Consider the following 19,465-nt stretch of genomic DNA (forward strand, 5'->3'; position numbering starts at 1 on the left):
CTAAAGTTGGATTATCTAATGTGCATGGTCGGGCCTCCTCGCTCTCCCCCGACAGAAGATCTGGCGTAGAGAACTTTTGGGCACCTTGAATTCAATCCATTTTCTCCGAGAGGAGATTAGTGTGGTCAGAAATGTGTAAAGAGAGCCTGTCCTCCTGTCCTTCTTGACTGAGCTGATTGTCCATTTGTATCGGGTGGGGCAGATCGGAAGGGATTGTTGTTGGCAGTATGCCTATTCATCCGACAGTCAAGATAAATGCTTTTCTTGGAATGAATTGTTACAAATGTCATCTGACAAAGTAAACCACAATATTACAATTTATCATCTGCATTACACCTCTACGGAACAGGACTTGCATCAGTACATGGTTCCACGTTGGCCAAAGTCCAGTTCTGTTGGGAGTGAAGGATGTCTGGTTGTTCTGGCTACAAGAAAGATGATCAACTTATTTCCTATAAGGCATTATTCATATATATTTTTTTCCACTATTGTATTCATCAGAGTACAATCTGCTGAGTTTTGGGGTGCCAGTTAATAATAATAAACAAAAGTTATTAGATCTTTAAAGGGGATTTATTACAAATGAGGTATTTACAATGGCATACATAGGGGGAACCTTTTCTAAGGTGCAGGGAAGAGGGAAATGTAATAGAAAGTGGTGGATGTTGGGAAGTGCCTAACTTTATATCACATATGCAAATTGTCTCCAGCCATAGAGGACTTGAAGTCTAGTGCCACCTATTGGATGTGGCAATGTTAAAAGTCACTATTGAGCCTTGTCATGTGACTAAGGATAAAAGCCAAACTAAAATCTCAATTTGAAGATGCGTGTTTCAGGCTATTGCCCCTCGTCAGGGAAGGAGTCTGATTTGGCTCAACGAGGGGCCTCTGAGAAGCCTCCTTACCCTGGCTTGTCACTCTGCATTTAGAAGAAACATTTCCTTTTGTATTAGCCACACATGGTACATCCCTGTTAGGCTACGTTCACATTTACGTTCTTGGGCGCAGCGTCGTCGACGCAACCCACAACGCATATACACAACACTGCGTTTTTTTTTATGCATGCGTTGACATAAAATAGTAATGTTCATGAATTTTGGCACAGGGAAACCGCTACAAGTAGCGTCGTCCGCGCCCTGTCTGGTACGTCAAATTGACGTATGCGTCGTAAAACGCAATACAACGCATACCGGCGCATGTCCATGCGCCCCCCCCCCCCCATGTTAAAGATAGGGGCGCATGCGTCGACGACGCTGCGCCCAACAACGCAAATGTGAACGTAGCCTAAGACATTTCTCCATAATAGTGTGGGCACAACAGCCCACCAGAGTTGATGTGCAAGGCCGGATTAGAGATGTGATGAACGAGATCGGAGAACCGATACAGTGTCCAGCAAGGGATTCCACATTAAATGAAATGCAGGCAGGGTTTATACCACAAACAGAAAAGGCTTTATGCCACGAAGCAACCACTGTTTTTTGGGATTTCGAGAGATGCGTCTAGGTGTCTGGTTTGATTCAGTTTCTCGGGCACCTGGAATGTGTGAAGGTGCTACGTGATAGATTTAGACCATAAAATGGGGACTGAAGACAAAATCGATCCCGATTTCTCACAACAGTATCATACGGTCAGCTCAGAGTCTTTCAAGTTCTCCAGGAACATGCACAAGGATGAAGGTGGTGTTCTCAGGTTTCGAATGGGTTCCAGGATTCTTACAAAAGTGGTTGCAGTGGTCTTCACTTCCTATGAATGGAGTCCTTACATTTAAGCAACGTCTTTGTGCCTGTCCCCAGGCCTTTTCATACAAACTCCATTTGGCCTGGAGACAAGATGTAAATCTCCTGAACAATGGATTATATTCCAAAGCCACAGGGATTGTGTGCAGATGGACCAGAGACAAGATGTCTATCTCAGGTGGAATTGCACTCTTTATCATCAGAACAAAAGGCAATACAGCAGAGGGGAACCAATTATCTCTCTGCCTCACAGGTTTTACAACCCCATGGCCTATGTCGTGGATGTAGGCCTTTTGATGACCTAAGGGTATGTGCACACGTCAGGATTTCTTGCAGAAATTTCCTGAAGAAATCCGCATTTTTTTTTTTTTTGCGTTTTTTTTTTTAGCATTTTGCAAGCGTAATTAGCTTGCAGAATGCTAAAGTTTTCCAAGCGATCTGTAGCATCGCTTGGAAAACTGACTGACAGGTTAGTCACACTTGTCAAACATAGTGTTTGATAAGTGTGACCAACTTTTTACTATAGATGCAGCCTAAGCCGCATCTATAGTAAAAGATAGAATGTTTAAAAAATAATTAAAAAAATGGTTATACTCACCCTGCAGACAGCCGATCTCCTCAGCGGCGTCCATTCCTATAGATGGTGTGTGTGTGTGCAGGACCTTCCATGACATCGCGGTCATGCGACCAATCACAGGACCGCGACGTCATCGCAGGTCCTTCACACAGACCATCTATAGGAACAGAAGCGGTAGCATGCACCGCTGAGAGGCGGGAAGACACCGGGGCCATCAGAGGGTGAGTATATGACTATTTTTTATTTTAATTCTTTTTTTTACTAATTATATGGTGCCCAGTCCGTGGAGGAGAGTCTCCTCTCCTCCACCCTGGGTACCAACCGCACATAATCTGCTTACTTCCCGCATGGTGTGCACAGCCCGATGCGGAAAGTAAGCGGATCAATGCACTCCTAGGTGTGCGGAATCACCGCAATTCTGCATTTTTAATGAACATGTTGCTTTTTTTTCCGCAATGCGATTTCTTCGCGGAAAAAAAAAGCAACATTTGCACTAGAAATGCAGAATACACTGTAATTAATAGTAGGCATATGTAAGCGTTTTTTTTTTTCATGTTTTTATAGTGAAAAAAACGCGAAAAATACTGAACGGTTGCACATGGCCTTAACGATCTCCAGATTTCGTGGATCTAATTGTGAGTTCATTACACATAGGCAATAGTAATATAATAATAGTCCATGATGGCTTCCAACAATCAGTGTGTCGGAAAAGATTTTCATTAGCGTTTGGACTTTATTTGCAAAAAAAAATTGCAAGGCTTCGATGCACTACCTTAAAAAAAAAAAAAAGGACCGTACACACTGGCGATTCATGACTTTCACGGACCCATAGACTTGTATGTTTTTTCTTTGTCTGATTCCGATTAATAAGACATCTGATTTATTTTTGTGAACAGCTCCATAGGTTTTACTGGGTACGTGTTCTGTCCATGAAAACAACAGAACCCGTATGGACTTTATGGATGTCTAAGACCATATGACTTCCGACATCCATGAGTCACATAGCCATTGAAATCTTTGAGGCTGTTCACATGTCCTGTACAAAAGAGTAGCTTCATGTAGGTGCTGAGATACCAGTTCTAGCGATGTTTCACGTCGGTTTTTCATTTCAGTTTCAATAAAATCAGTGTTTTATCAGCAGGAGATTCATTACAAGACAAGGTGTCTTGTGCCTCCTAGTCAACTGATCTGTATAACCCTACCTCTACCATTGATTGTAAAGTTGTCAATTTGTAGAGCCCCTCACCACTACACACTCCAGTGATTTGTCAAGCACACCAGGATGGATGCAACAATATTTTCATTGAATTTCCTTTCTACATAAGTTTGTCAGAAAATCCAAGGGAGGTTACATAAGAGGTGCTGTCATGATGGGCCACTGGAAACACCATTACCGGTAGGACTAATTTATATTTTCCCAACAGCACCACCAGGAGAAATACCAAATAACTTTTTAGGGCAGGTTTACTAACTTGTTGGACTTTCCTCCCAAAAGTCATCTGTTGGTTTGATAGAACGTCCAAATTTATAATATCTGCAAAAAGTATTTAAACTTGACCGATATGATCCACTAACACTCCTGCTCTGTCGATATTGCTCTCAATGAGTGAGCTCTGATGTTTTCCTTTGGAGATTTTCCTATGGTGACATACGCTGAGCAGAATGTTGACTTAATCCACCAATTCCGATGATTGGGTTTGGTCCCGCTTGTATGTCTCCCATTTGTAATGCGGGTGCTCCACACTGGAGACGCCGGTACCCAGCCCAGATATCCAAGGGTGCGTGCCAGTCACGTGACATCCGGCCTGGGTACACAGTCCCAGACGTCACATCACAGGAGGACGCACAAGTGACTCGTACCGGTGTGCCTGCTCTGACCGGAAGTACGTCTGTGAGCTTGCACCGCCTCGTGCTTCCTGTACAGGTGCACATCAGACATGGCAGCAGGAGCCCTCCAGAGAGGGATGCAGCCATTTCTAGGAGCACAAAGCTCGACCGGAAAGCTGAGGGACCCTTTTCAGAGAGGCGTCATCCCGCCTCTTGGAGCAAAGGTACGGAACCTGCAGAGTGTTATCTTAGTAAGAAATCCTCCACAACTCATGTATGTCCTTGTTGGGACAGGAATAAACACTGGAGGTTGGTGGTGAGGGGCTATTGAGCCTCTGTTCCTGTCCCTATCAAGGATAAGAAGGACTAACACTTGGTGGTGCTGTCAGGAGGGACATCCTGGAAATAAGCCGGATTACGTACCGGTAATGCTCTTTTAATGAGTCCACGACAGCACCCCACATGAGAGAGAGGGATCTGCCCATAGGAACAGGAAACCTACAGAATAAAAGGAGGCGGTCCCCTCTCCTCCTCAGTTTAGTTTACAGAGTATAAAAAGGGAACCGCAAAAGTGTTAGTATTCATTCTTATTCAGTAACATAAAATTCTTAACCCTATACAACCATTACTTTTTGAACTTAAAGGAAAGAACTGCACAGAATTTAGGGAGGGTAATACATGGGTGCTGTCGTGGACTCATTAAAAGAGCATTACCGGTACGTAATCCGGCTTTTTACTCTTCGCCACGACAGCACCCCACATGAGAGATTTTCAGAGATTCATTATTTGGGTGGGATTACTGCACTAAGAACAGCTCTACCAAAGGTTAAATCAGAGGAAGCAGAAAGGTCAAGTCTGTAATGGTTGTAAAAGGTAGAAGGTGTGGACCAGGTTGCGGCCTTACATATCAGATGGATCGGTACATCCGCATGCTCCGCCCAAGAGGAAGCCATGGCCCGCGTGGAATGCGCCTTTATCCCCACTGGCGGGATTTCGCCCTTCGATGTGTAGGCCAGATAGATAGCTTCTCTGATCCATCGAGAAATGGTAGCCTTTGTGACCCCATGTCCTTTCTTGCGGCCCTGAAAGGAGACAAGCAGAGCCCTACTCTGCCTCCATGTCTGAGATCTCTCTATATACGTCAGGATGGCTCTTCTGACATCTAAGGTGTGCAACTTATGTTGTTCTGGGGTTACAGGTGTATTAAAAAAGGAAGGCAGAATTATTTCCTGAGATCTGTGATAGATGGATGCTACCTTAGGGAGGTATGAGGGATCAGGTTTTAGGACAATTCTATCCTGAAATACCATTAAGAAAGGTGGGTCCACCGACAGGGCCTGGATGTCACTAACCCTTCTAGCTGAGGTTAGGGCTACTAATAAGGCGACTTTGTATGTTAGGACCTTTAGAGGTATGGCATCTAGTGGCTCAAATGGGGAGTCAGTTAAGGCTTCCAAGACTAAATTCAAGTCCCACGGAGGTAGACGGGGAATATGGACCGGATTGGAACGTTCACAGGATTTAATAAATCTGGAGCCCCATTTGTTAGCTGCTATGTTGTCTCCATACAGGGCTCCTAAAGCTGAGACTTGAACCATCAAGGTGTTTACTGATAGACCTAATTCTCTACCTTTTTGTAGGAACTCTAGAATAGGAACTACCGGAATTTATTTAGTAAATGGTGTTGTATGAAAATTTAAGAATTTTTTCCATACCCTACTGTATAATAGGGTGGTAGATCTTTTCCTACTTAACAACAAGGTGTTAACTAGTTGTTCTGAGAACCCTCTTGACTTTAATAACTGCCTTTCAAATTCCACGCCGTCAAGTGAAGACCTTTCACTTGCGGGTGGAAAAATGGGCCCTGAGACAGCAGTTCCTTGTGTAAAGGAAGGATCCATGGATCGCATAGAGACATGCTCTGGAGACACGAGAACCAAGGTCTTTTTGGCCAGAAGGGCGCAATCAAGATTACTCTGGCTTGGTCCCTCATGATCTTCCTGATCACTAGAGGTATCAGAGACATTGGAGGAAAGGCGTACGCTAGCTTGAAGCTCCAAGGATGGTGAAGAGAGTCCAACATGTCTGGGTGATCCATGAGGTTCAGGGAAGCAAACCTTTTTACCTGTCTGTTGTCTCTTGTGGCGAACAGATCTATTTGGGGTACGCCCCATGCTTTTGTTATCATCCTGAATATGTCCCTGTTTAAAGACCATTCTCCTTGGCGTAGCTTGTTTCGACTGAGGTAGTCTGCCTTGGTGTTTTCTGCCCCCTTGATGTGCAGGGCTGTTAAGGATGGAAGATGAAATTCTGCCAACTGGAGGATGTTTGCTGCTACGTTCATCAGGGTTCCTGATCGCGTACCTCCCTGACGGTTTATGTACGCCACTGTGGTGGAATTGTCCGAAAGAACTCTCACATGCGTTCGTTCCCTGAACCTGTGGAAGAAAATGACTTGGGGCATATTCTACTGCTTTTAATTCTTTCCAATTTGAAGAACACATTAATTCTGCCTGATTCCAGGTGTTTTGGACCAGACTATCCTCCATATGTGCACCCCAACCCATAGGGCTGGCGTCAGTAATAATTGTTTTAGAGGGATTTATCATCCATGGTACCCCTCTTGAAAGGTGATCCATGTCTAACCACCAGTTTAGGGATTCAATCACGTCTCTGGAAAGATTAATTTTACTCTCTAGATGTTGCACCTTCCCCTGGATTGACAATATTTCATACTGCAATTGACGGGTATGATATTGAGCCCACGGCACAGCTGGTATACATGAGGATAACGATCCTAGCAAGGACATAGCCTTCCTCAGGGTCATGTAGGGTTTTGATATTGCCTCTGACACCTTTGATTGTATAATTATTCTCTTTGAATGCGGGAGGAAACTTTTCTGACTTACTGAATCTAGTTGAATTCCTAGAAATATCTGGATGGTGTCTGGATTCAGCCTGGATTTTTCGTAATTCACGATCCAACCTAATTCCTGCAGGGATGAGATCGCATTAGATAACCGCATTTCACATTGGGTTATGGAATTTCCTATAACCAGAAAATCATCCAGGTAGGGTATTATGAGAGTGTTCTGCTGGCGTAAGTGAGCCATCACTTCTAGGATCACCTTTGTAAAGATGCGGGGAGCCATAGAAAGCCCAAAGGGCATTGCTACATACTGGAAGTGACGAACCTGTCCTGCCAGGATGACTGCTACCCTTAGGTACTGCTGGTGTTCGGCATGTATGGGAAGATGATAGTAGGCATCTTTTAGGTCTATTCCGGCCATGACACACCTAGGGAACAAAAGCTTGATGGCAGAACTAATGGATTCCATTTTGAAAGTATGGTTACGCAAGAAGGAATTTAATTTCTTTAAATTTATGATGGTTCTGAATGAACCATCTGGCTTACTGATCAAAAACAAAGGGGAATAGAACCCCTTTCCTTCTTGATCTTGGGGAACCTCTATCAAGACTTTTTTAGATAGAAGAGATAGGATTTCTGTTTCTAGAGCTTCTTGTTGTTCCCGACTTTTTGGCGATGTTACAATAAAAGAATCCTAAGGGATTCTATTAAACTCTAATTTTAATCCGTATTTAATAATATCTAGAATCCAACGGCTAGTTGTTATTTGTTCCCATCTGGAAAGGAAGAATTTCAATCTACCGCCTACTTTATAACTAGCGGTATCTGCCACGTTTTGAATTATAGGATCCGCTAAACAGAGCACCTCTTTGTTTAGGATCCTTTGTCTCCCAACGATCCCTTTGCTCAGTAGGTCTGTTCCTGGTAAAGGGTCGTCTTCTGAAGGCTCTCCTGTAAGACGGAAGATACTGGTTAGGGAAACCCTTCTTCCGCTCTCCCGCTTTATTTAGGAGTTCATCTAGTGTCTTCCCGAACAGGAACTCACCCTGGCAGGGGATCGCACAAAGTTTTGCTTTGGCCTGTGCGTCCCCTTTCCAGTTCTTTAACCAGAGTGCTCACCGGGCTGTGTTTACTAGGCCGGCTGACCTGGCTGCTAGGCGTAGTGAATCCACCGAGGCATCGGCTAAGAATGCTACTGCCTCTTTCATTAGAGGGATTTTCGATAAGATTGTACTTCTTGAAGATCCACCTCTAATCTGCTCCTCCAGCTGCTCCGTCCATACTAGCAGTGATCTTGCCGTGCAGGTACCAGAAATAGCTGGCCTGAACGCCCCCGTGTTAGTCTCCCAGGATCTCTTAAGTAAGGCCTCTGCTTTACGATCTAATGGGTCAGTTAGAGAACCCGAGTCTTCCACAGGCAAGACCGATTGCTTGGAAGTTGAGGCTACTGCGGCGTCAACTTTTGGTATTTTTGACCAGGAATTTAGCTCTTCATCGCTAAAGGGATAGCGTCTTTTAGCTGACGATGGCAAGAAACCCCTTGTATGTTGTTTTTCCCACTCTTTTAACAAGTTCTTTAATTGTGGGTATGACAGGGAAGGATCTACGCTTTTTTTTGTCCTAACCCCGCAAACATAATGTCCTGAGCCGACTTCTTCCCTTTCTCGTCTGGACACCCCATCGTATTTCTAACAGCTTTTACTAAGTTGTCAACGCTGCTATTGGGCAGACACAGTCCCCCTTCATTTTCGGATGAACTCGGCTGAGTTTCATCTCCCTCTGAGGATCTATGTTCTGACTCCGAGCTTGCTGGAGATTGGGACCTGCTTGGCTGGCGGGTACTGGTGCTACCTGCATGCGCCAAACCCTGCATCTCTTCGCGGATAATGGCTCTAACGTCAGATGGAGTCATTACATTTTCTTGACGTAAGGTCAGTATAATGCATTCTGAGCATAGCCTTTTTGTATAGGAGTCCGGGAGGGGTTGCAAACAAAGCACATTCTCTGTGTTTGGTCTTATGTGTCCTTTTCTTAATCTAGAGGGGATATAGGAGGAGCATATATCAGCATATGGGAAGAGACTTTTTTAAAACCACTCACCCAGTGAAGCTGTCAGGTACCGGTTCTGGAGGCGGATTCTTTAATAAAGGATCCTTTTGTTTGGTGGCAGATCTTTTCTCCTGGGATCGCTTCTCCCCACTTTTAGTGCTGCTTCTGGCGCTTTCCTCCTTACTAGGAGAGCGCTCTGTCACAGCAAGGTGCGTTTCGTCGGCCGGTGAAGCCATACTCACATCCACACACCGGCCGACGCTAGCGCTGCACTTTTGAAAGTGGCGCCGAATCTCCTGCCTCCCCGGACCCAACCCGCAAGTGCTCCGGCGACTTCCGGGTTAGACACGCCGCTCCTTCTCACCATGCGGCGGCTGCTGATAAAAAGCCGGCCGCTGAGCGCGCGCGTCCTCATGGAGCCGGGCGGACCAGCGGCACCGACCCCGGACCATGGCCATCCATCAGACGAGGGGGGAGGCTGCAAACAGTGGCTCCCCCGACGCTGCTTCTGGAACCGCAGCCCCTGCCGTTCCTCCAGAGACTGACGCAGGCGGGTGCATGGCCCAGGGATCCTCTTCATCTGTAGGTAAGCCGGGTCCCTGTAGGAACAGGAAACCTAAACTGAGGAGGAGAGGGGACCGCCTCCTTTTATTCTGTAGGTTTCCTGTTCCTATGGGCGGATCCCTCTCTCTCATGTGGGGTGCTGTCGTGGCGAAGAGTAAAACCCATTTATGAACATGGGGGCAGCACGGTGGCGCAGTGGTTAGCACTACAGCCTTGCAGCGCTGGGGTCCTGGGTTCTAATCCCACCCAGGACAACATCTGCAAAGAGTTTGTATGTTCTCTCCGTGTTTGCGTGGGTTTCCTCCGGGCACTCCGGTTTCCTCCCACATTCCAAAGACATACTGATAGGAATTCTAGATTGTGAGCCCAATCGGGGACAGTGATGATAATGTGTGCAAACTGTAAAGCGCTGCGGAATATGTTAGCGCTATATAAAAATAAAGATTATTATTATTATTATGGGACCAATGCTTCAACATGAAGAGCTTGGGTTAAACATGCGGGTCATTTTCTGATAGCTTTTACTTTACAAACAGTGGAATATTTTTTTTAATTTAAATAATTTTGTAATTAAGATGCATGAATACTAATAAAACAGACTTTAAGTGTATCATTTTTTTTTTTTATTTCAAATTTCTTTGCCGATAAATATATCTATTTAAGAAAAGAAATACAAATTCCTAAGAAAATCGGTTACAAAATATTTTTTTTCCTGAAATGTTAAATTGCATCTTTACAGGATTGAAACATTGCACATTATTCCCAGTCTTGAAATGTTCTGTGGTTTTAATCAAAGTTCATAAAAATTAAAGGAATGACTTCATGTGATAATAGGCAAGAGAGGTCTGTCCGACGAGAATAAAATAGACTTTTCCCTCTTCAAGTTTTATAACACTTTAGAAAAAACAAATTTGCAAAAAAACTGCAAGCGCTCTTACGTGCAATATTTTGTGGCCGTTTGCCACGATTTAGAATTACTTAATAGTATTAAAAGAAAGAACAAAAACAAGTTTCACGTTAGAGGAACATCTGGGGTTCTGAACTTTCAGAACAGCCCATAGGTTACAAGGCATTTGGTGTGGTTAATATACAAACTTACAGTGCACACGTCTCCTAAACACAATCTACATCACTGACTCGTGTGGAAACCAGTTCCACAACTTATTTTGCCGTTGTCCCCCACATGGTCATCAGCTCAATTTAAGAAAATTTCAGGTACTTTTTTTATAGAAAAATTGAACACACATGACAGAGCTCTGCCGATGTGACGCAACAAGAGGTGTAGCTCCTTAACTGGCATGTCCGCGTTATGCTCATGTAATCTATGATCAGATTAATTGCAGGTAATTTCAAACTAGCTACCTAACAGACATTAGAAGAAAAAAACAAACAAAAAAAAAAACAAAAAAACACAATTATCAACAAGCACAATTCCAGGAGTCTCCGGCCGCCATGTCTTTGCTGTCAAGTTTTATGCCGTCTGTGGCTTTTTCACTGAAGACTGGACCGCCATGCCTCATCATCAGCTCAGTCGCCATCTTCACAAAGGCTTCTTCCACGTTACTGGAATCCTTGGCAGAGGTTTCAAATGTGGTGAGGTCATAATGTTTGGCCAGGTTTTCAGCTTCTCCAAGCTGGACTTCTCGAAATTCATGCATGTCCGACTTGTTTCCTGTAGAGACAGCAGTTCGTGAGATAGACATATTCCATGCCCAGCAATGTATGAATTGGCTACTGAAATTCACAATCACATTAGGATAGGTCCCCAGCAAAGGTCACCTTGTCGTGGCTGTTGGGCATGCATAAATTTTCCAACTTATTTGCCCAGTATCCTGGTTGCTACGGGGAGGAAAGACTTGATAAAAACCCGTGTAGCCGAGCAGCTGATCGATTACAAGAGTAAATTGGGAGACGTCGTAGAGAATGGCCGCTTCTCGTCTTCCAGAAACGCCAAGTCTTGGGCCGTCCGTGTTCTAGATCTGGTATTGCAGCTTGGGCCCTCTGAAATGAATAGGGCCTAGTGGCAATACCAGACGCCTCCATGGACAAGAGTGGCGCTGTTTGAAGAGGGGGAGGGGAGAGAAAAAAAAAAAAAATTTCTAAACTAGTATTTGGCCGATTACCTTTACCCTAGACCCTTCTTTTAATACAGCAGATATTTGGCCATATCCTGGTGTCCTTTAATGTCAGTCAGCAGAAATGGGATGTAGAATCCATAAGGGACCCGGCCTCTGCAGGCGACCTGTAATTACTTCAGCTTAACACCCCCCATCATTTCCATCACAACAGGCCACAAAGACCAGAAGCTGACACTACAGGACTGGGGGTCCATACCAATTATCCTCATGTTAACCATTTGTTGGCCAGTTTACAAACATCCTCCCACTTTGGAGCTGAAGACGTCCCGGAGCTAAAGGCCAAGATATTCTGTCCCCGTCCGATCCCCCATTCTGTCCTCCGTTCTCAGCGAGTGCCGGGGTAACACAATGATGTCTGCAGGAATCCCATATGGGAGGGAAAGCGGGGGATGGAAAGCTTTAATAGTGAAGGGGTAGGAAGGATTTCAGCTCTGAATATTACAATTAAAGTCCTAAATGGGTAAAAATGCCAAGTACTTGTAAAAACAAGCAAAAACTCAAGAATGGAGGGATTTTTTTTTTTTTTTTTTAAATGCTATTATGTACTCCTCATTGCCTAGGTTACAGACCACCACTGCGGTGTATCCATAGGTACGGTCACTTAACGCACAAGTGCAAGTCAGAGCGTGTTCACTTATCACTAGACTTTGAAACTTCTGGGTCCACTCTTTTCTAAAAGTTATAAAGTCACAAAGTACTCGCCCTCCTTCCCCGGGTCCAGCACCAGCTCTCGGCTGTAGCTCTGGTCGTTGAGTTTTGTTTGCAGTGGTGATGATATTTCAGCAGCTCACATCACCGCTGCAGCCAATCACTGAGCTCTGCTGTTATATATGGCACTAGGAGCGGAGCGCCTTGATTAGCTGCAGCAGTGATGTGAGCTGCTCACTCGTCATCACCACCGCAGCAGCAGAAAGGTGTTGCTGGACCTGGGGAGGGCGAATACGTTATTTTATTTTTTTTTTATTTTACATTTTGCAGTCCACTTTCTAAAGAACCCATCTGGCGCCGTACGGTTCCCTATATACCGTGACTGCTCTTAGTAAAGACGAAGAACGCACCGATCAGCAGCTGCACGATGTTGGAGCCGGCGTATTTCCGCACATCCTCTATCCAGCGAGGAACAGATTCGAATGACTTCTTCTTGGAGATGTCGTAAGCGATGATGGCTCCATTGGCGCTTCTATAATAACTCTGCGTTATGGTCCGAAAGCGTTCCTGTCCAGCGGTGTCCCAAATCTGCAGCTGGAGGAGAAGAAGAAATCATGTTAAAAAGCGAGTCCCATGCACGGATTCCCATAAAACTACAGGTAAGGAACCAGTGGTCCAGATGGGTCTAAATTAAAAAATAAAAAATAAATTATAAAAAAATTAAAAATAAAAATCATCCAGAAATACAAATGTCTGCGACAATATGGAAAAAGTAATGAGGAAAATTGCAGTTCATTCCTTTTTTGAAAGACCCATTCACTTGAATTGGATAATCCATAAACATGGATTAAAAAAATAAAATAAAAAAATAAAAAATGCGTAAAGGAAACAGACATCTGAGTGGAAAAGGATTTGGAGAACATGCTACAGGACCCGACAGCCATAATGCCCCCTTAAGACACATATACCCACAATGAGCTTTTGAGGTTGCAGATTTTCCATCCCCATTAAGTAAAATTGGTTACTTGATTTTTCAAAATGACAGTGTAAAAAAAAAAAACAAACACAAAAAAACCTAATTGTGGGAATGTAGCTCTAGAGACTGAAGGTACCCCTAAAAAGTGATCTGTTAGGGTATGTGCACACGTCAGGATTTCTTGCAGAAATTTCCCTGACAAAAACTGGACATTTCTGCCAGAAATCCGGATGCGTTTTTTTCGTGCATTTGACGCGTTATTTCCCAAATGCATAGAATAGCGGGAAAAACGCAGAAAATCCGCAAAATTAATGAACATGCTGCTTTTTTTACCCCAATGCGTTTTTTTTCACGGAAAAAAACGCATCATGTGCACAAAACATGCAGAATGCATTCTAAATGATAGGATGCATAATGTGTGCGTTTTTCATGAGTTTTTGTAGCGTTTTTACCATGAAAAAATGCAAAAAAACCTGAAAGTGTGCACATAGTCCCATAGCACAAAGGATCCCGCTAAATCAAGCCCTAACAGGGTGAGACAGCAAACAATGGCCTCAGTCTGCATGGTATCACAAAAGGTCAAAGGTCCAGGGTCATTTTTTTTTATTTAATTTATTTATTTATTTTTTTTACACTTGCATAGTTTATGCAAATCCATCAAAGTGGCCAAAAATCCATGTGTTTTCTTGGCAATTTGGTGACATTTTAAACCTTGGGGTGGGGGATCGGGGGAAACAAAAAATAGAAAATAAAAAACCTTTTAATACACAAAAAAAAATATAAATAAAAATTATATGATGGGGCAGTGGAGAACATTTGCACAAAGTGTGATATTTAAAAAAAATAAAATAAAAAAAAAAGTATAGTAAGTGCTGATAATAGATGTCCTTCTCGATTTCTCAATATAAAAATAATGGGTTTTGGCTTCAAACCGCGATGTGGAGATCTAAATCCAGACACAGGATTACACAGCAGGAAATGGTGGCGAGAACAACGCAAATGTTACACAAGAGTCGTGCAACTTCACTGTTCAGCAAGACGCCAAGATGTATCGGCGAGATTATGTGAGGTCTGTTTAAAGAGAGAAAAAGGAGCGACAAGTCCGTATATAAAAACCACAAATATTTAGAGGGTTGCCAGCAACCCATAGCAAAAACTTAATATCAGGAATCCAGAAGTAAAAAAAAATAAAAGTGAGAAATCTCAAACCATAACACTGACAAGTGATTTAAATAGGTACGCGTGCAAATTACTGATGTGTTCCATGTATATCACTGCGAGGGGGGGAAAGCAGTAACTTTCAATACAATGCTAAAAGTCCCACCTAAATAGCAATGACACAAACATTAATCCCCCCAATTGCAACACAAAAGAGAAATTAGAATAAAAAAAAAAAATATAAAAAAAAAATTAAAAAAAAAAAAAAGGACCCATTCCCCAATGTGTGTTTCGCCAATCTTTATCAGGAGGTGAATGAAACGTTCAGCAATTTCATTTCCTAAGTGCTCTATGCCCCCATTTAAAGAGCAGCGGTCACCAAGTGAACAGTGATCAGTTTTTGCTTCGTTTATTCCCGCTGCATATTTGAGTTTTTAGTTTTTTTTTTTATTTATTTTATCTGATAGAGCTTCAGAGATCTGGGCCTTTTCATTTCATGAGCGTTTTTAGGGTCTTTACCAGTGATGAGTGAATATACTCGTTACTCGAGATTTCTTGAGCACGCTTGAGTGTCTTCAGAGTATTTTTTTAGTGCTCGGAGATTTAGTTTTTATTGCCGCAGCTGAATGATTTACATCTGTTAGCCAGCATAAGCACATGTGGGGGTTGCCAGGGAATCCCCACATGTAATCAAGGTGGCCAAGTGGCGCGGGCCAAGTGTGCGTTTTAGACCCTTGTACCCACTTCTGAAGTGTCTGCTTAGTACAATGCCAAGAGCTGTACGGTGTACTAACTTTATTAACTCCATTCCTTTATTTGACAAAAACAATGGTGTAAAGCACAGACGGCGTTGGTGTAAGGAAAACTTCACGATGCCTAGTACGTTGCGCAAAATTTTGCAATTCCGTGTCCATTATTATGATACGTTTGTGGAATTTATTGCAGCAATATTTATAGAATCTATTGTTACTATTGTTATGTCAATAAGAACTCAAGCGTTCAGCCTCATTCACACGTCATGAGGAAAGAAAAAAAAAACAAAAAAAAACGAACCACCAAGTTGCATCAGTTTTTCCCCCTTGTACATTTATTAAAAAAAAAAAAAAAAAAGTTTGCCCACTTCTAAGTCCATTAACATTGGGCCACACTTGGATGGCATCTGAGTGCAGTTTTTTTTTGTTTTTTTTTTATTTTTTTTTTTTAAATCAGACCCATAGACTTGCATTGAAGATTTTGATCAGACACTCAACGCGATTTTGCGTGGTCCGCTAAACATCACAGACCTACCGTATGTGCATTGAACATACCCTATACATCTGATGAAGGGTCTTCACCCAAAATGTAAACCTAATACTATACTCCCCCTTATGACAGATGATTAAATGTATCACCTGTCCTCAGGACAAGAGACAAGCGGATAACTGGGGGGTTTAAAAGAACTAGGACCTCCACCAATCACAACTGGTCCCCAGTCCTCTGGAAATGGGGTGCTAATTAATGTGACGGTCCCATCATTTGGAACTCCAGTAATCAGACGCATATCCTATGGGGCGAAGTTGGAAAATCCCTTTAAATGGAACCAATTTTAAATGTAGCGGGAAATCTCTTTAAAGGGTAACTAATAAGAGATCATGTGATCTTTTCTTTGCCAAGTAAAACAATAAGAAGAATTCCGAGCCGCTAACCCTAGAACACCTGTCCTGAAGGCCCGGTCCTGGGGAAATGTGCAGAGTCACAGCAGGAAGTGTGCTGCGGATTACACGCTGCCGAGCAAAAACAATCAGAAGCTACAGGACACATGGAGAGGGGCACATACACCTGCAATGGAGGATCTGAGCTTCACAAGGGGCATTTACCCCAAAAACCTGACCAAGTAGTCAAGATCCTTCAGAGAAAAAGTTCTGGTAGAACTCCAGAGTCAATATTGGGTTTGCATCAGAACGCAGGACTGGCTCCAGAAGTTCGGACTGAACCCATCACCAAGGATTAAAGGGCCTCATACACCTTAGGGAAGGGTCAGCCGTGCTCAGATCTAATGTGTATGGGGGTCTCCCGACTGTGTCCAGCACAATGTTAAACCCAACAAGTCAGATCCTAGTCTCACCCCAATGGTTGATCATTTTCATTGGCGCAGAAAAAAAAAATAAAAATCCACTGCCACAGGAGTCTGGCAGCGACCCATAGAATGGGACAATTGGGGGCTGAACGATGAGCAACCATCTAATGTTTATGGGGGCGCTTCACGGTGGTATGAGACTTTCCCACCAATCACATTCATCATGTATCCACAGGATAGATCATAGATGGGTCATCGTGGGGGTCTTTACCTGATCACCACATGAATGGAGCGAGTGCCCATCAATGGAAGGAGATAACAGCCACACCACAATCATGGGGGGTCCCAGCAAATAGACCCCCACTGGTCTCATCTGTGGAGAAGGGATAAATGTAGATTTGTGGGATAACCCCAACAGGGGTCTCTAGCAGCTTCCCTAGATAAAGGCAAGTAATCCCCCCCATCCTCCGGGCAGGTGGTAAACGCAGGATGGGAGGAGGGGGTCCCACCTCTGCTGTTTGCTCCATTTATATGTAGATTGTGCATTCCCATTGTATTATTGGCCACAGATTCAGATGACCTCCCCCCACAGCCCTAGGGTCAGCCATACTGTAATGGAGGGGAACTCCAGCTGATTGCATCACTGACACCTTGGAGGGGGAGGGGATCTGCTGCTTATCCCCAAAGTAAAGGGACACAGCCTATGGGAGGTGCAGGGGCTGCGATCCTATCTGGCCCCAAAAGGCCCCTATGGACAATACAGAAAACCATACTATAATGGTTGGGGGTCCCTGACTGACATTGTGCATTGGGACCCCCAGGATTCACGGTCAGACATTGCTCTTTAGCACGGATTTCCACCAAGTGAAGACCCCTCCAGCAGCCCCCGATACAGACCAACATGAATCATGATAAATAGAAGATCTCACATCCCCCAAAAGTCACAATTCATCAGTAATGGTTCGCTCAATCTGATCGGCCGATAACTGACTGCAGAGGAAACCGTCACACACAGCCGATTGCATGGGAACAATGAGCAGAGTAAACAACTGGGACTTGTAGTTCTACCGCAGCGCACACCCACGTCAGCCCCCGGAGCGGCGACATCGGCTTTACCTTAACCCGTTTCCCTTGAATGTCCAGAGTCTTCATAGTGAAGTCCACGCCGATCGTGTTCCCCTGCCGCTCCACGAACACCCCGCTCTTGAACCGCTGCACCACGCACGTCTTCCCCACCCCGGCATCTCCGATCAGTACGATCTTGAACAGGAAATCATAGGCATCGTCCGAGTCTATTGGAGCGGACATGCCGGGGTCCCGGGAACCGAGTCCTGCGTGTGCAGCCCGTGACGTGGTGCGAACAAGCCGAGAATCTGACAACGCGGAACTGCAACAGCTTTCTAGAGAATCAGAAGGACCCCGGGGCTGCCCATTGGTTGCGCCATAGTCCAGGTACACTGCAAGTAATACACCACTTGCACATAGCTGCCCGCTGTGATGCCTGTCCGGATTATCATGGGATAGATACACCACTTGCACATAGCTGCCCGTAGTTATGCCTGTCCGGATTATCATGTGATAGATACACCACTTGCACATAGCTGCCCGCAGTGATGCCTGTCCGGATTATCATGGGATAGATACACCACTTGCACATAGCTGCCCGCAGTGATGCCTGTTCGGATCATCATGTGATAGATATACCCTCTACATAGCTGCCCGCAGATATACATAGTAACATAGTAACATAGTTAGTAAGGCCGAAAAAAGACATTTGTCCATCCAGTTCAGCCTATATTCCATCATAATAAATCCCCAGATCTACGTCCTTCTACAGAACCTAATTGTATGATACAATATTGTTCTGCTCCAGGAAGACATCCAGGCCTCTCTTGAACCCCTCGACTGAGTTCGCCATCACCACCTCCTCAGGCAAGCAATTCCAGATTCTCACTGCCCTAACAGTAAATAATCCTCTTCTATGTTGGTGGAAAAACCTTCTCTCCTCCAGACGCAAAGAATGCCCCCTTGTGCCCGTCACCTTCCTTGGTATAAACAGATCCTCAGCGAGATATTTGTATTGTCCCCTTATATACTTATACATGGTTATTAGATCGCCCCTCAGTCGTCTTTTTTCTAGACTAAATAATCCTAATTTCGCTAATCTATCTGGGTATTGTAGTTCTCCCATCCCCTTTATTAATTTTGTTGCCCTCCTTTGTACTTTCTCTAGTTCCATTATATCCTTCCTGAGCACCGGTGCCCAAAACTGGACACAGTACTCCATGTGCGGTCTAACTAGGGATTTGTACAGAGGCAGTATAATGCTCTCATCATGTGTATCCAGACCTCTTTTAATGCACCCCATGATCCTGTTTGCCTTGGCAGCTGCTGCCTGGCACTGGCTGCTCCAGGTAAGTTTATCATTAACTAGGATCCCCAAGTCCTTCTCCCTGTCAGATTTACCCAGTGGTTTCCCATTCAGTGTGTAATGGTGATATTGATTCCCTCTTCCCATGTGTATAACCTTACATTTATCATTGTTAAACCTCATCTGCCACCTTCCAGCCCAAGTTTCCAACTTATCCAGATCCATCTGTAGCAGAATACTATCTTCTCTTGTATTAACTGATTTACATAGTTTTGTATCATCTGCAAATATCGATATTTTACTGTGTAAACCTTCTACCAGATCATTAATGAATATGTTGAAGAGAACAGGTCCCAATACTGACCCCTGCGGTACCCCACTGGTCACAGCGACCCAGTTAGAGACTATACCATTTATAACCACCCTCTGCTTTCTATCACTAAGCCAGTTACTAACCCATTTACACACATTTTCCCCCAGACCAAGCATTCTCATT

The 19,465-nt window shown here is 44.1% G+C and overlaps 1 protein-coding gene across 1 annotated transcript; it reads right to left on the reverse strand.

Moving 5' to 3' along the window:
* Positions 1–10,251: 10,251 nt before the first annotated feature.
* RAB43 (RAB43, member RAS oncogene family) lies at positions 10,252–17,991 on the reverse strand. The gene is made up of 3 exons (XM_069736793.1): positions 17,715–17,991; positions 12,819–13,002; positions 10,252–11,294 (listed from the first exon to the last, which is right to left on the reverse strand). Exons 1-3 carry the CDS (start codon positions 17,904–17,906, stop codon positions 11,041–11,043), a joined length of 630 nt encoding a protein of 209 aa, XP_069592894.1. The 5' UTR covers positions 17,907–17,991; the 3' UTR covers positions 10,252–11,040.
* Between the last annotated feature and the right edge of the window lie 1,474 nt (positions 17,992–19,465).

The sequence above is a fragment of the Ranitomeya imitator genome, chromosome 8 (genome assembly GCF_032444005.1).
Source record: "Ranitomeya imitator isolate aRanImi1 chromosome 8, aRanImi1.pri, whole genome shotgun sequence".
Classification (NCBI taxonomy): domain Eukaryota; kingdom Metazoa; phylum Chordata; class Amphibia; order Anura; family Dendrobatidae; genus Ranitomeya; species Ranitomeya imitator.

Bases quoted from the DNA above. Each gene is read 5' to 3' on its own strand.
- RAB43 (XM_069736793.1), bottom strand. From the start codon at position 17,906: ATGTCCGCTCCAATAGACTCGGACGATGCCTATGATTTCCTGTTCAAG. The intron at 13,003-17,714 runs GTAAAGCCGATG...CTTCTCCTCCAG, and splicing joins TTCAAGGGAAACGGGTTAAG to CTGCAGATTTGGGACACCGC. The intron at 11,295-12,818 runs GTGCGTTCTTCG...CTGTCTCTACAG, and splicing joins CATCGTGCAGCTGCTGATCG to GAAACAAGTCGGACATGCAT.